At 43.1% G+C, this 13,587-nt stretch overlaps 2 protein-coding genes across 4 annotated transcripts in view; both read left to right on the top strand.

Annotated features, from left to right (window-relative positions):
- Rhoa (ras homolog family member A) overlaps positions 1 to 9,339 on the top strand; it is a 45,603-nt gene extending 36,264 nt beyond the window's left edge. For all 3 annotated transcript variants that reach the window (XM_040269706.2, XM_040269705.2, XM_005326918.5), the window contains 3 exons: positions 474 to 594; positions 6,202 to 6,332; positions 8,094 to 9,339. In XM_040269706.2, coding sequence (XP_040125640.1) covers positions 474 to 594; positions 6,202 to 6,332; positions 8,094 to 8,267 — 426 coding nt within the window. In that variant the 3' untranslated portion in view covers positions 8,268 to 9,339. The remainder of the gene's footprint in view (positions 1 to 473; positions 595 to 6,201; positions 6,333 to 8,093) is intronic.
- Positions 9,340 to 10,300: 961 nt separating this feature from the next.
- Positions 10,301 to 11,451, top strand: Gpx1 (glutathione peroxidase 1). Its single transcript, XM_005326915.5, has 2 exons — positions 10,301 to 10,655; positions 10,885 to 11,451. Exons 1-2 carry the CDS (start codon positions 10,407 to 10,409, stop codon positions 11,242 to 11,244), a joined length of 609 nt encoding a protein of 202 aa, XP_005326972.3. The 5' UTR covers positions 10,301 to 10,406; the 3' UTR covers positions 11,245 to 11,451.
- Positions 11,452 to 13,587: the final 2,136 nt, after the last annotated feature.

Raw genomic sequence — 13,587 nt, 5'->3', positions numbered from 1 at the left:
ATTACAGACATATGCTACCACACCTGGCTTTGTATCTTTTCTTACAAACTCAAATACACACTTGTTTCAGTGTTTCCACACTGGGGGAGAGTAAGGATGTGACATGAAATAAGAAAATGGTTTGAATGAATGTGTATTAAGAAAAGTTACTCTGGTGGTTTTCCTGTGTTCTTTGTTAACCTGGTGAAATATTATTTACAGTTTGATTTCCTGTCTACCCACTTTGTTTCCTTCTATAATGTTATATAATAAAATACTTATAAGCTACAAAGGTATTTTGATCAGACATTTTGAATTGTGCCACTTTATTTAAACATGTCCTTTACATTTGATTTTAAGTCTCATAAAATGAATACTTCTGTATTTTATTATTTGGAATGATATGTTCAAATGTACTGTGATAAACATTATTTTTTCTTAAAATAGGTAGTGGGATTAACTTTGCATTCCTGTGGTTGTTTTTCCTATCACAGGTAGAGTTGGCTTTGTGGGACACGGCTGGGCAGGAAGATTATGATCGCCTGAGGCCCCTCTCCTACCCAGACACTGATGTTATACTGATGTGTTTCTCCATTGACAGCCCTGATAGTTTAGGTGAGTGATTCTGCAGCTTAATATTTGTCACTACCCGTTTATGTGGCAGGCATCTCTTTTTTTTCAGTTTTTTTCTGGGCATCAAGTTGCTGAAAAGCAGACATGAACTGCAGAGGAATGGAGTCATCATGGCCAGAAACCTGGAGCCTTGGCACTATAGAGGTTGGGGTTATGAGTCCTTTTTCAGCCTAGGTCTCCGATAGGTATTGTGCATTTTTTTTTTTCCTTCCTTTACAATTCTGGGGGTTGCATGGGATCCAGAGCCTAGCACATGCTAGGCAAGTGCTCTACCACTGATCACCACCCCTAGCCCTACTACTATTGTATCCATCTAAAATTTGGAGAAGATTTTTGGTTGCCTCTGTTGTTTTATCAGTGCTTCCTATTTAATCCTTTGCCTGCTAACATCTCAATATCGTGGCTGCTAACTTTGCTTTTTCTTTCTTTTTTTTTTTTGGTACTGGAGCTTGAACCCATGTGGGTCTTGAACCCACTGAGTTACATATCCAGTCCATTTTAGTTTTTAATTTTGAGACAGGATCTCGCTAACTTGCATAGGGCCTTAATGAATTGCTGAGGCTTGTCTTGAACTTGCTTACCATCCTTATGCCTCAGCCTCCCAAGTCACTGGGATTACAGGCATGCGCCCGATATGCTCTTTCTTTTTTAAAGCCATGTCTGTTTCTTTCCTAAAAGCTCTATCTTTGCCCTTAATTATCTTAGTTGGTAATAAGAGACTTCACTTCACTAGCACAGGTGGCCACATACTTCAGAAAAAGCTTTTATACTTTAGAAAAAGTCTAAGTAATACTGGCTTCATGCTGTGAACCAAAACTGAAAAATTTGCTTTTAGTTTGTACTAAAAATTCTGTGATATTTTAACTTGGTGCTACAGCATTATCATGACAAGGCAGCAGGTAGGCCTAGGGATATTGGGATTATTAACGCAAACAGGTTTTTGAGGCCTGCTGGTTGCTTGAGTACTTATGGTTAGGATGATTGTGCTTTTGTCATTATTGTCCCCACTTTAATGATAATACTAGGTCATTTAAGACATTGAGCCACTTGTTCAAGGTCATGAATTGAGTCCCTTAGGCAGTGTCTGCCAGGACTGAGAAACAGCAGGTAGTCCCTTCTGCCATTGGTCCATTTAGGTCATTTTCAGCAGTTTCATTTTTAGTTTTGTGGTTGTTTTGGTTTGGTGGTACAGGAGAGTGAACCAGAGATACTATACCACTGAGCCACATCCCCAGCCCTTTTTTTATAGGGGTCTTACTGAGGTTGGCTTTGAACTCACAATCATCCTTCCTCAGCCTCCCAAGCCTCTGGGATTACAGGTGTGTACCACCTTGCCTAGCTCTTTTTTATTTAGAGACAAGGTCTCACTAAAACCCAGACTGGCTTCATACTTGCAGTTCTCCTGCCTCAGCATCTCAAGTCAGTGAGTTTACAGGTGTACATCACCACACCTGACCTAATTTGGTTTATAGACTAACCTGGCTTCCTTTCAGGGACTGCAAAAAGACCCTGGAGACTGGAGGCAGAGCTTTAGATCATATAGAACATGGAGTTATTTGGCATCTCAAACACATTCCCATAGCATTTAGATCTTAAACTAAATGCTATGGGAATGAGGACGACTTTGGGTTCTCATCATCCAGAATATAATTCTTTAAGGACAAACTACCTTCAGAACAAAATATTGTTCCTCTTCTGTCTCTGTGGCAGTGGTACATGCCTATAATCCTCATAACTCCGGAGGTTGAGACAGAAGTATCCAAAGTTTGACACCAGCCTCAACTACTTATCAATACTGTGTCCAAAATAAAAAGGCTGGGGATGCCTGGCATAGTGGCACACACCTGTAATTCCAGTGGATCAGGAGGTTGCGGCAGGAGGACCACATTAGTTCAAAGCCATCCTTAGCAGAAATCGAGGCACCAAACAACTCAGTGAGACCCTGTCTCTAAAGAACAAAAAATAAGACTGTGGGGGCTGGGGTTTTGGCTCAGTAGTGCAGCATTCACGTGTGAGGCCCTGTGTTTGATCCTCAGCACCACATAAAAATAAATAAAGTTAAGGAATTTGGGGGGTTGGTTTGTTTTGTTTTTCTTTTTTGGTGCTGGGAATTGAATGCCAGCAAGCACTCTACCAACTAAGCTACATCCAAATAAATAAAATAAAAGGCATTGTGTCTAACTACAATTAAAAAATAAATGGCTCGGGCTGGGGATGTGGCTCAAGCGGTAGCGCGCTCGCCTGGCATGCATTCGGCCCGGGTTCCATCCTCAGCACCACATAAAAATAAAGACGTTGTGTCTGCCGAAAACTAAAAAAAAAAAAAATATTAAAACCTCCCCCTCTCTCCCCGTCTGTCTGTCTGTCTGTCTGTCTCTCTCTCTCTCTCTCTCTCTCTTTTTTAAAAAAAAAAAAAAAAAAAGATTCCTTTTGTCTGGCTTTCTAGGATTCTCAAAGGCCATCTAGAAGTATAAAGTGATTTGACCTGATATGATCAGATTTCTGTTGGGGGTGGGGGGGATTGGTTATAGGGGATTGACATACTGAAGTAAAGGTTAAAAAGTTTGAAAATTATTCATCAAAAGGGCAATTCAGCTGGGCACGGTGGCACACGTATGTCTGTAAGCAACTCAGTGAGACTCTGTCTCTAAATAAAATACAAAATAGGATTGGGAATGTGGCTCAGTGGTTGAGTGTCCCTGAGTTCAATCCCTGGTACCGTGCCCCTCAAAAAATTAGGGGGAGGGGTGCAGAATTCATTCTAATTTTATGTGCCCAAAATTCCAGGAGCAGGATATAATTTCATATATTTAACAAGTAATTATTGATCTACTAATAGAATTTATACAGAAGGGAAAACAAAAAAGACAAAGGGGGGAACAAGTGGCCAGGCTAATCCCATGGACTTGGAAGGCTGAGCCAGGAAGTTCTTGAGTTCAAAGCTAACCTCTGCAGTTTGGCCCTAGTACCAAAAAAGAAGAAGAAGAAAGGACAACAAGCTGGTTTCAGTGGACACAGTCCTCCCAGTGGAGGAAGGCTGAGAATAGAATATTTGCAAGTTTGAGGCCAATCTTAACACCTTAGCAAGACTCTTTTTTTAAATTAAGGAGGATGAGGATATCACTCAGTGGTTAAAGTGCCCCTGAGTTCAACCAACCCTTGGTACCAAAAAAAATTCTAAGTATAAAATAAAACATTACAAAACACATTGAGGGGCTGGGGTTGTGGCTCAGCGGTAAAGTGCTTGCCTAGCATGTGTGAGTCCCTGGGTTCGGTTCTCAGCCCCACATGAACAATAAAATTGTATATTGGGTCTAACTACAACTAAAAAATAAATTAAAAAAAGATTTGATAGTGTTGGACCATGGTGATCTGCTATTTTAAAAGGATGATCAATTGCAATAACACTAAAAAGATGACCTTTAAACAGAGATTGAAAGAATAAACTATTCACTCACCTACTTCAAGACAAATAACTAAAAGACAGACACTATTTAGAATATGGAAAGAAGGTTTGTCTTTTCAATGGAAGACCACAACAGGAAGAAAAGTCACATTAGTAGAAAAATTTTTATAATTCATTGTTCTATGCTTTTGAGAAGCAGGAGTTGAAGGAGGCTCATATAGATATCCAACAAACCGACTTTCTAGATAGAGGGGAAAACAGGCACAGAGTCACCAAGACATGAGACAGGAGGAGGAAGGAAGGAATACAGTACTGCTATAGCAGAGGAGATGGGGCTAAGGGTAAAGACCTCTCCTTTCATCAAGAGTAAGGTGGGAAGCTGGGCCTGGTGGCACATGCCTGTAATTCCAGTGGTTAAAGTGGTTGAGGCAGGAGGATCACATGTTTGAGGGCAGCACCAGCAACTTAGCAAGACCTTGTTTCAAAGTTTAAAAAAAAAAAAAAAAAAAGGTCAGGGATGTTGCTTAGTGGTTAAGCACCTCTAGTTTCAATCCCTGGTACACACTCACCCCATCTGTCCCCCGCCAAAAAAACCCAAAAAGGTTGAATTAAGGAAGTGATGTAATCTCACCTTTTAAAGGTATCACTATGGCACCTTAACTGACCACAGATGCAGGAATGAGAATAGGGTTCATCCAGAAACTATTTGGTTTCACGTTAGATGTGCTGGCCCTTTTCTCATTATTGCTCTAAAAGCTGGGATGCTACAGTTCTTTGGGAATCTCTTTGTTCAACAATAAGGCTTTGAATTTCAAGTTATTACATTTATAATATAATTGACTCTGTAGTTCCTGTAGCAAAGGAAGCAATTGAACATCTATCTTGAATGCTGAAAAATGGAGCATTGGTTTATGAGATTTTTCTGCCCTCACTTGTGTTACTTCTCTACCTTACAGTCTTTCATCCAGAAGTCCAGAAGACATAGCATCTTTCCATTTTTCTAAATAGCTCTTTCCTTTTGGTAATTTTGTCTTGGAAATCAGAGAGTAAATAGTTTATTTTTAAAATAGTCTCTGATAACAGTAGGTACACTTTGAATGATTATCATACTAAGAACATGATATGTATTGACTCAAAGTAACCTTATATATGGTAATTATTAGTGTCATCTCAATTTTAAAATTATCCTTAACACTGAGATGACTAAGGTGGCATAGGAGGTTAAACTTAGACCCTTCATCCATCATAAAGTATATACAACCTTTTTTTTTTTAAATATATTTTTAGTTGTCAGTGGATCTTTATTTATTTACTTACTTATTTAATTGCGGTGCTGAGAACTGAACCCAGCACCTCACACGTGCCAGGCAAGTGCTCTTCCATTGCGCCACAGCCCCATCCTTGTACAACCTTTTTAAATTAGAATGATACAGTTTTGGAAAGAAATTACAGCTAGTATTATAGTTATTATTATTTTGTTGTTGTTGTTATTTTCAGTCATTTTTCATACCTGGGTATGGTAGCACATTCCAGGTGCTTGGGAGGTTGAGGGAAGAGAACCACAATTTGAGACCAGCCTGGTCAAAAAAAAATAGTGAGACCCTCTCTCAAAGAAATATAAAAAATAAAAAGGGCTGGGGATGTAGCTTAATAGTAGAGCACTTCCTATCAAGTGCAGGGTTCTGAGTTTAATTCCCAGTATTGCCAATGTCATTCTTGGGTCACTTGAAATACCAGTAAATCTGTGGGGTGGAGGTTATGCTTTGAGCATGTGAGCAAAATAGAACTGGGCCAGTTAGAACCCCAGAATGGGGAAACCTTCTATAAGCTGGGGTCTGAATTCATCTGCTAGCAATGATAGGCATGGCCAGTGAGGATCTCTCTCTCAGGGACAAGTCATACCATGTGACACCAACCTGTTTTGGATCTTTTGCTCCTCCAGTGTCCTTACTTGGGCTCCACCTGCAGAGGAATGCAACACTTTTTGAGTGTGTGTGTGTGTGTGTGCGCGTGCGCTGCTAAGAATTGAATCCATGGCCTTGTGCATGTGAAGCAAGTGGTTTATAAACTAGTAGGTGTGTGTTCAAAATACTTCTCAAAGGAAGTATCTGTACAATTTAGGGCTTTTGGAGATTCTTCAAGATGGAATTTGTATCCCCAAATTCTGTGCATTTTTCTTTCAGAAAACATCCCAGAAAAATGGACTCCAGAAGTCAAGCATTTCTGCCCCAATGTACCCATCATCCTGGTTGGGAATAAGAAGGATCTTCGGAATGATGAGCACACAAGGCGGGAGTTAGCCAAGATGAAGCAGGCATGTTCTAGGATAGGGTTTTGTCTTCCTATACTTGGGCACCTAGCAGAAACCCTCAAATAAAGTTGTTTAGAGAGACCCAGAAATCCTTCTCTATCTATTTGGACTTCATTGACTGGTGCCTGCATAGAAGAACCCTGAGAAAGTCTTGTGAAATGAAATGTGTCTCTCCCCTTTCTCTTGCAGTGCTCACCAAGCATTCTGCTGCAGAGCTACATCCTCCATCCTTGGAATGTCTTTTTTTTTTTTTTTTTTTTTGGTACTAGGGATTGAACCCAGGGTGTTTAACTACTAAGCTACCTCCCCAAGGCTTTATTTTTTATTGATTTTTGAGACATGATCTCACCAAGTTACTGCTTGAGGCCTTGCTAAATGGTTTAGGCTGGTCTCAAACTTGAGTTCTTACCATTTCAGCTTCCCAAATTTCTGGGATTTCAGGTGTGCATTATCATGCCCAGCATGGAATCTCTATTTTGAGGAGCTTGTGCCCCTGAGGGAAGAAAACAACATTCCAACAGTACCCAATGCCTCAAATATAAGACCTTTGTCAGGCTTTTTTTATTTATTTATTTATTTTTAAAGAGAGAATTTTTTTTTATTATTTTTTAGTTCTTCGGCGGATACAACATCCTTGTTTGTTTGTGATGCTGAGGATCGAACCCTGGGCCGCACACATGCTAGGCAAGCACGCTACCACTTGAGCCACATCCCAGCCCCTCAGGCTCTTGATTTCCCTTTTTAGTTATTACCTAGGTTTGTGTGAGGCCAAAGATAACTTAGTGGCAACTGAAGGATAAGGAAATCCTGAAGGCAAGAAGTCCAAACAGAAAGCCTAATTTTTTTTTTTTTTTTTTTTTAAAGAGAGAGTGAGAGAGGAGAGAGAGAGAGAATTTTTAATATTTATTTTTCAGTTCTCGGTGGACACAACATCTTTGTTGGTATGTGGTGCTGAGGATCGAACCCGGGTCGCACGCATACCAGGCGAGCGCTACCGCTTGAGCCACATCCCCAGCCCTTTTTCTTTTTTTTTTTTTTAGTTGTAGTTGGACACAATACCTTTATTTTATTTATTTATATGTGGTGCTGAGGATTGAACCTAGGGCCTTGCACATGCTAGGTGACAACCCCAGCCCCTAACCTAATGTCTTTATAATGAAGTAATGGTGGTGGTGGTGACATCTCAGCCTCTCAGAAGCCAGATGGCCTAATGGTAGAACTTCTACACTATAGAAATACTGTCAGTCTCTTCAACCCAAGAAAGCCACTGAGGTTTTACTACCTGAAAATCAAGGGCAGGCCCTATTTCTGTCCATGGACATTGGTCCTCTGTAAAGCTAATTACAGGAAGACCCAAGGGCTTGTCCCGGATTCCTTCCTTAATCTTCCAGGACTCCCTTGATCTCTTCCCTCTTTATCTCACTTTCCAGAGAAGAATGTGCTTAATAGAGATTTTATTTTGGGGGTGGGGTGAAAGAGTAAGTACTGCATACCAATTCCAGAATTTTCATAAAACAAGTTTAAATCTGGAAGTTTGGCAGTTTTAACAACAAAAGGGTTTCTGATGCAGTGTAGTGTTAGTCCCAGTTTCTCAGGAGGCTAAATCCAGAGGATCACTTGAGTCTTTTAAGAGTTTGAGACCAGCCTTCACAACATAGCAAGACCCTATCTCCCCCCCAAAAAAAAACTTTTAGCTGAATTTAAATATTCTGTACTGTGTATATTTAACAGTATTTGCTGAAAACATTCTTTTTTGCTTTCTAGGAGCCAGTAAAACCTGAAGAAGGCAGAGATATGGCAAACAGGATTGGCGCCTTTGGGTACATGGAGTGTTCAGCAAAGACCAAAGATGGAGTGAGGGAGGTTTTTGAAATGGCCACGAGAGCTGCTCTGCAAGCCAGACGTGGGAAGAAAAAATCTGGGTGCCTTGTGTTGTGAAACCTTGCTGCAAGCACAGCCCTTATGCGGTTAATTTTGAAGTGCTGTTTATTAATCTTAGTATATGATTACTGGCCTTTTTCATTTATCTATAATTTACCTAAGATTACAAATCAGAAGTCATCTTGCTACCAGTATTTAGAAGCCAAACCATGATTAATAATGATGTCCAACCTGTCTGACCTGCCAGAGTTCTTCTGACACTGCTCTAACAGCCCTCTCTGCACTCCACCTGACACATCAGGCGCTAATTCAAAGAATTTCTTAACTTCTTGCTTCTTTCTAGAAAGAGAAACGGTAACTTTTGTGAATTAGGCTGTAACTACTTTATAACTAACATGTCCTGCCTATCATCTGTCAGCTGCAAGGAAATCTGGTGAGTCATCACTTTGGAGCTTTACTCCTCAGCCGATTTCATTGGCATAGCTCTGGGGTGGGCATTTAGTTGTTTGAAAGTGTACTCAGCCAGAAAGGCCCAAGTCCATGCAGCTGTGGCAGAGTTACAGTTCTGTTACTCTGTTAGTTACCTTATAGTTACTGTGTAATTAGTGCCACTTAATGTATGTTACCAAAAATAAATATATCTATCCCAGATTAGATGTAGTATTTTTTGTATAATTGGATTTCCTAATACTGATATTTGTCAACCCACAGAAAAGTGTATTGGTTTTTTAAAAAAGAAAGTGTATTTGGAAATAAAGTCAGATGGAAAATTCATTTTTAAAATTCCCGTTTTGTCACTTTCTCTGATAAAAGATGGCCATATCACCCTTTTTTGACCCCACATTTCCCAGTACCCCTCTCCAGAGCTGAGCAAAGTAAAGTAAATAGGAATTTGGTTTCATGCCTGAAACAATTAGACACTTGAAGGTGGCATAACCTCTCACCTAGACTGCAGGGTCTGGCTCTTATTCACAATGCTCCTTTCTTCTCACTGTATCCAGGTTCCCTCCCAGAGGAACCACCAGTTCTCATGGGTGGCACTTGGTTTTTCTCTTCTCTCCAGCTGACTAAACTTTTTTTCTGTACCAGTTAATTTTTCCAACTAATAGAATAAAGGCAGTTTTCTAAACTTCCTGTATCCTGGTGTGTGTTTTGCTCTTTCCAGGGCTGGGAAAGGAGGATGGGCTCAGCCCTCCTGGCCTGGCTCACCCTGGAGAGGTTTGTTCCTTCAGGGTATGTGTAAAATACCAGCTTGTTTGGAAAGGGGTAGAGCCCCCCCCCCCACACACACACACACATTTTCAGCACTAATCTGGCTTCTCCAAGAACATGGAGATGATTATCCTGTGTCACATTGAATTTCCAAGCACGGATGTGTGGAGTGGGAATGAGCCTAGTGAGACATGAAGGGGCCACTGAATTTTCTTGGCCATAGTGAGCTGTTAAGCAGGGAGCTCCACTCCCAAGAGGTTTTGACACTACTTGTTAGTAGAAAAACTAAGGGTGTTACTGTACTGGTAGCAGAAAGGTAGAAGGAAAATCAGAGGCCTGGATATGAGTATCCCCCAGAAAGCCCTACAATATTGGGAAGTGAAAACTGTCTTACAGAATGGAGCCCTGCCCCACCCCTCCTCCAGTTTGACCTTCCTAAAATTAAAGAGCCTCATTGGAGAACTACTTGCCTTGGAAGCCCTTGTAGACTGCACCAACATTGCAAGTCAACCTGTATACCTGGCGACAGTAGGGCACATACTGCAAGGGCATAAGATGGAGGGCTGTTTGTGCATGAGCTGCTTCCACGGCGGCAGCCAATCTGCCAGGCCGGACTCCACAATTTAAGGAACATTTTGAGAATGAACTCTCAGGCCTCGAGGGCTCCCGGCGGGAACCCGGGCAGCCATCTCCAGCCTAGTGCAGGGTTGCTTGAGCCAGACCAGACATGCCCTAGCCTCTGCCTGGCTTTTGTGAAGACTGCATTCCGCTGGGCCGCACCCTCCCGGTAGTCCCAGTCATGGGGAGGGGCGAGGCCTTTGGGGAGGGCGGAGGCCGGATGAGGCGGGACTGTCAGATCTGGAGCCGGCTGGAGGGCCGGAAAAGTGTAGGTGTCACGTGACCTCGCCGTAACCCGTTAAAAGGCACTGCCTGGGTCCCCCAACTGTGCTGATAAATTTCTTTCAGTTCCCTGACACCCACTCCATGTGTGCCACTAGGCTGGCGACAATGGCGGCCCAGTCCACAGTGTACACCTTCTCCGCGCGCCCGCTGGCCGGCGGGGAGCCTTTGAGTCTGGGCTCTCTGCGGGGCAAGGTGCTGCTCATCGAGAATGTGGCTTCTCTTTGAGGCACCACGCTTCGGGACTACACCCAAATGAACGAGCTACAGAAGCGCCTCGGGCCCCGGGGCTTGGTCGTGCTCGGCTTCCCGTGCAACCAGTTTGGACATCAGGTGCGCTGGATGGGGTGGGTTAAGGGTGGGCATGCAGTTTTTGTTGGGGGCGCAGGCCTGGTAGCCTTTGGCCCATTGCGTGAAGAGGCGGGCCACCGGCTTCCCTTCCGGTGCTCCTTGCGGCTGCAAGGAGGGCAACATCCTGGTGATTCATCGAAAAACTCCCCATTTGGGGTTGAAGGGCTCACTTCTCGCGGCCCGAGTCCCAGCTGCCCTTGCCTCCCTTTAGGAGAACGCGAAGAACGAAGAGATTCTGAATTCCCTCAAGTACGTCCGACCCGGTGGCGGGTTCGAGCCCAATTTCCCCCTCTTCGAGAAGTGCGAGGTGAATGGCTCCAACGCACATCCACTCTTCGCATTCCTGCGGAAGGCCCTGCCAGTGCCCAGCGATGACCCTAGTGCACTCATGACCGACCCCAAATACATCATCTGGTCTCCGGTGTGCCGCAATGATATTGCCTGGAACTTTGAGAAGTTCCTGGTGGGCCCTGACGGTGTGCCGGTGCGCAGATACAGCCGCCGCTTTCCGACCATCGACATAGAACCTGACATTGAAGCCCTGCTGTCTCAGATGCCCAGCAATGCCTAGGACACTCCTCTTTTCCTGACTTGGCAGTTGCCAGCTGCTTTCTGTGGGGATTTCATCCATGATGGTGTTTACTCTAAACCTGCATTGAGGAACGCCTGATTTCCTGGAAAATCCCCATAGAAGGGCGCTGGGCTTGTTTATCCCTTCCTCCTCTCTGCCTACACCAAGGCAATTTTTACCACTAATAAAGTGCTGGATGACATGGAATTGTGTGTTTGTTCTTTGTCAGTGTCATCTAAGGGCACTTTTCATACAACCTCTTTATCATATAGGTAGGAGCTTAATCTACAAATCTGAACTTCTTTGTCCTTTGGTCTACATCCTGTGCAATCCATTTTTTCCTATGTGGGATGCCTCTCTTCTGTCTATGCTTTTCCTTCTGCCAGAACATTCAACAAGGCCTTTCTGAAACTTTGTTACAGCAAAAGTCCTTACTTTAAAAAAGAGGAAGACACCCAGACAAGGCCAACTGCCTAATCCCAGTATTAAGCCTCTCCCTTCTGAGAATTTGTTGAACATGACCTTCACAAACATGGGCCCCACTCACATTCAGACTTTGGGATCTCACCAAGTGTTAGGCCCACATAACCTCTTTTGACATTAAGAGGCTTTTAGCCACTAAGCACATCCCCAGCGCTTTTTTGTATTTTATTTAGAAACAGGGTTTCACTGAGTTGCTTAGGGCCTTGCTAAATTGCTGAGGCTGACTTTGAACTCACCATCCTCCTTTCTTAGCATCCCAAGCTACTGGGATTATAAGCTTGAGCCACCATGCCTGGCAAGACTTGTGTAATATTAAGTTTCCAACTAGGCTGGGGATGTGGCTCAAGTGGTGGCGCGCTCACCTTGCATGCATGCTGCCCGGGTTGAATCCTCAGCACCACATACAAACAAAGATGTTGTGTCCTAAAAAAATAAAAAAGTTTCCCCATTACTTTGCTAGATCCTTCCAAATTGTTTTTTATCTGCTATGATGATCCCCTTACCAGTTGCTGCCATTCATATATTCAGAGTAATAGTGTATAGTGTAACTTGCCTGACTAGAACCCAGCACTGAGGTGCAATTGCACCTTCAGGCCTTGGATAGGATCATATCTTAGAGGCCAAGTGTTGCTATTGACTCAGGCCTGCTTAGGTCCCACCCCTCCATTTGTTGACTTTGTTGCCAATAATCTTTTTTTTTTTTTAAAGAGAGAGTGAGAATTTTTATTATTTATTTTTTAGTTCTCGGCGGACACAACATCTTTGTTGGTATGTGGTGCTGAGGATCGAACCCGGGCCGCACGCATGCCAGGTGGGCGCGCTACCGCTTGAGCCACATCCCCAGCCCGCCAATAATCTTTAAAGACAGCTGTGGAGCTGTTTCCTATCAATGCAGGGACAGCTTCTGCTTAGGCAGGTATGTGAGCAGTATCACTCAGTCTGGAGTATGGTCTTGAGGTTCAGGGATCCCAAAGTGTGTGTCCTAATTGGTGGTTCCTGGCCCTTCCTTTTTTTTTTTTTTTCTTTAAAGAGAGAGGGAGAGAGAGAGAATTTTAATATTTATTTTTTAGTTATCGGCGGACACAACATCTTTATTTTGTATGTGGTGCTGAGGATCCAACCCGGGCCGCACGCATGCCAGGCAAGCGTGCTACTGCTTGAGCCACATCCCCAGCCCCTCTTATTTATTTATTAGTGTCGAGAATTAAACTCAGGGGCAATCAACCACTGAGCCACATCCCAGCACTATTTTGTACTCTATTTAGAGACTGGATCTCACTGAGTTGCTTAGCATCTCCTTTTTGCTAAAGCTGCCTTTGAACTAGCACTCCTCCTGCTTCAGCTTCCTAAGCCACAGGAATGCACAAGAAGTGCGTGCCACCATGCCTGACTCTTACTATCTATCTATCTATCTATCTATCTATCTATCTATTTATTTATTTATTTATTTATTGTGGTACTGAGGCTTGAACCCAGGGATGCTCTACCACAAAGTAGATCCTATGTTTTGTAGTTCTGGGAATTAATCCCAGAGGTAAGATTTATTTTATTTTAAGGCAGGGTCTCACTAAATTGTTCAGTTGGGCCCTGGACTTTCTGTCCTCCTGCCTCAGCCTCCCAAGTAGCTAGGGTTTCTGGTATGTACAGAGACACCCTAACACTTCTATTCTTGTGGCCTGAACTCCATTAGCAATAGTTGGATTGCTCCACTTTGGCACTTTGCTAGGCCTATATGTCTTCCTAGAACAAAGTGGCTTAATAGAGAATGCATCCCTGAGCCATGGTTATAGGCATGCACTGCCATGCCTGTCTTATTCCTTCTGAGTTGAATCCCTCATGCTTGTCATTTCCTCCAGGCCA

This window comes from Ictidomys tridecemlineatus, chromosome 3, assembly GCF_052094955.1.
Source record: "Ictidomys tridecemlineatus isolate mIctTri1 chromosome 3, mIctTri1.hap1, whole genome shotgun sequence".
In the NCBI taxonomy this organism is placed as follows: domain Eukaryota; kingdom Metazoa; phylum Chordata; class Mammalia; order Rodentia; family Sciuridae; genus Ictidomys; species Ictidomys tridecemlineatus.
This window is presented reverse-complemented; position numbering and strand designations above follow the sequence as displayed.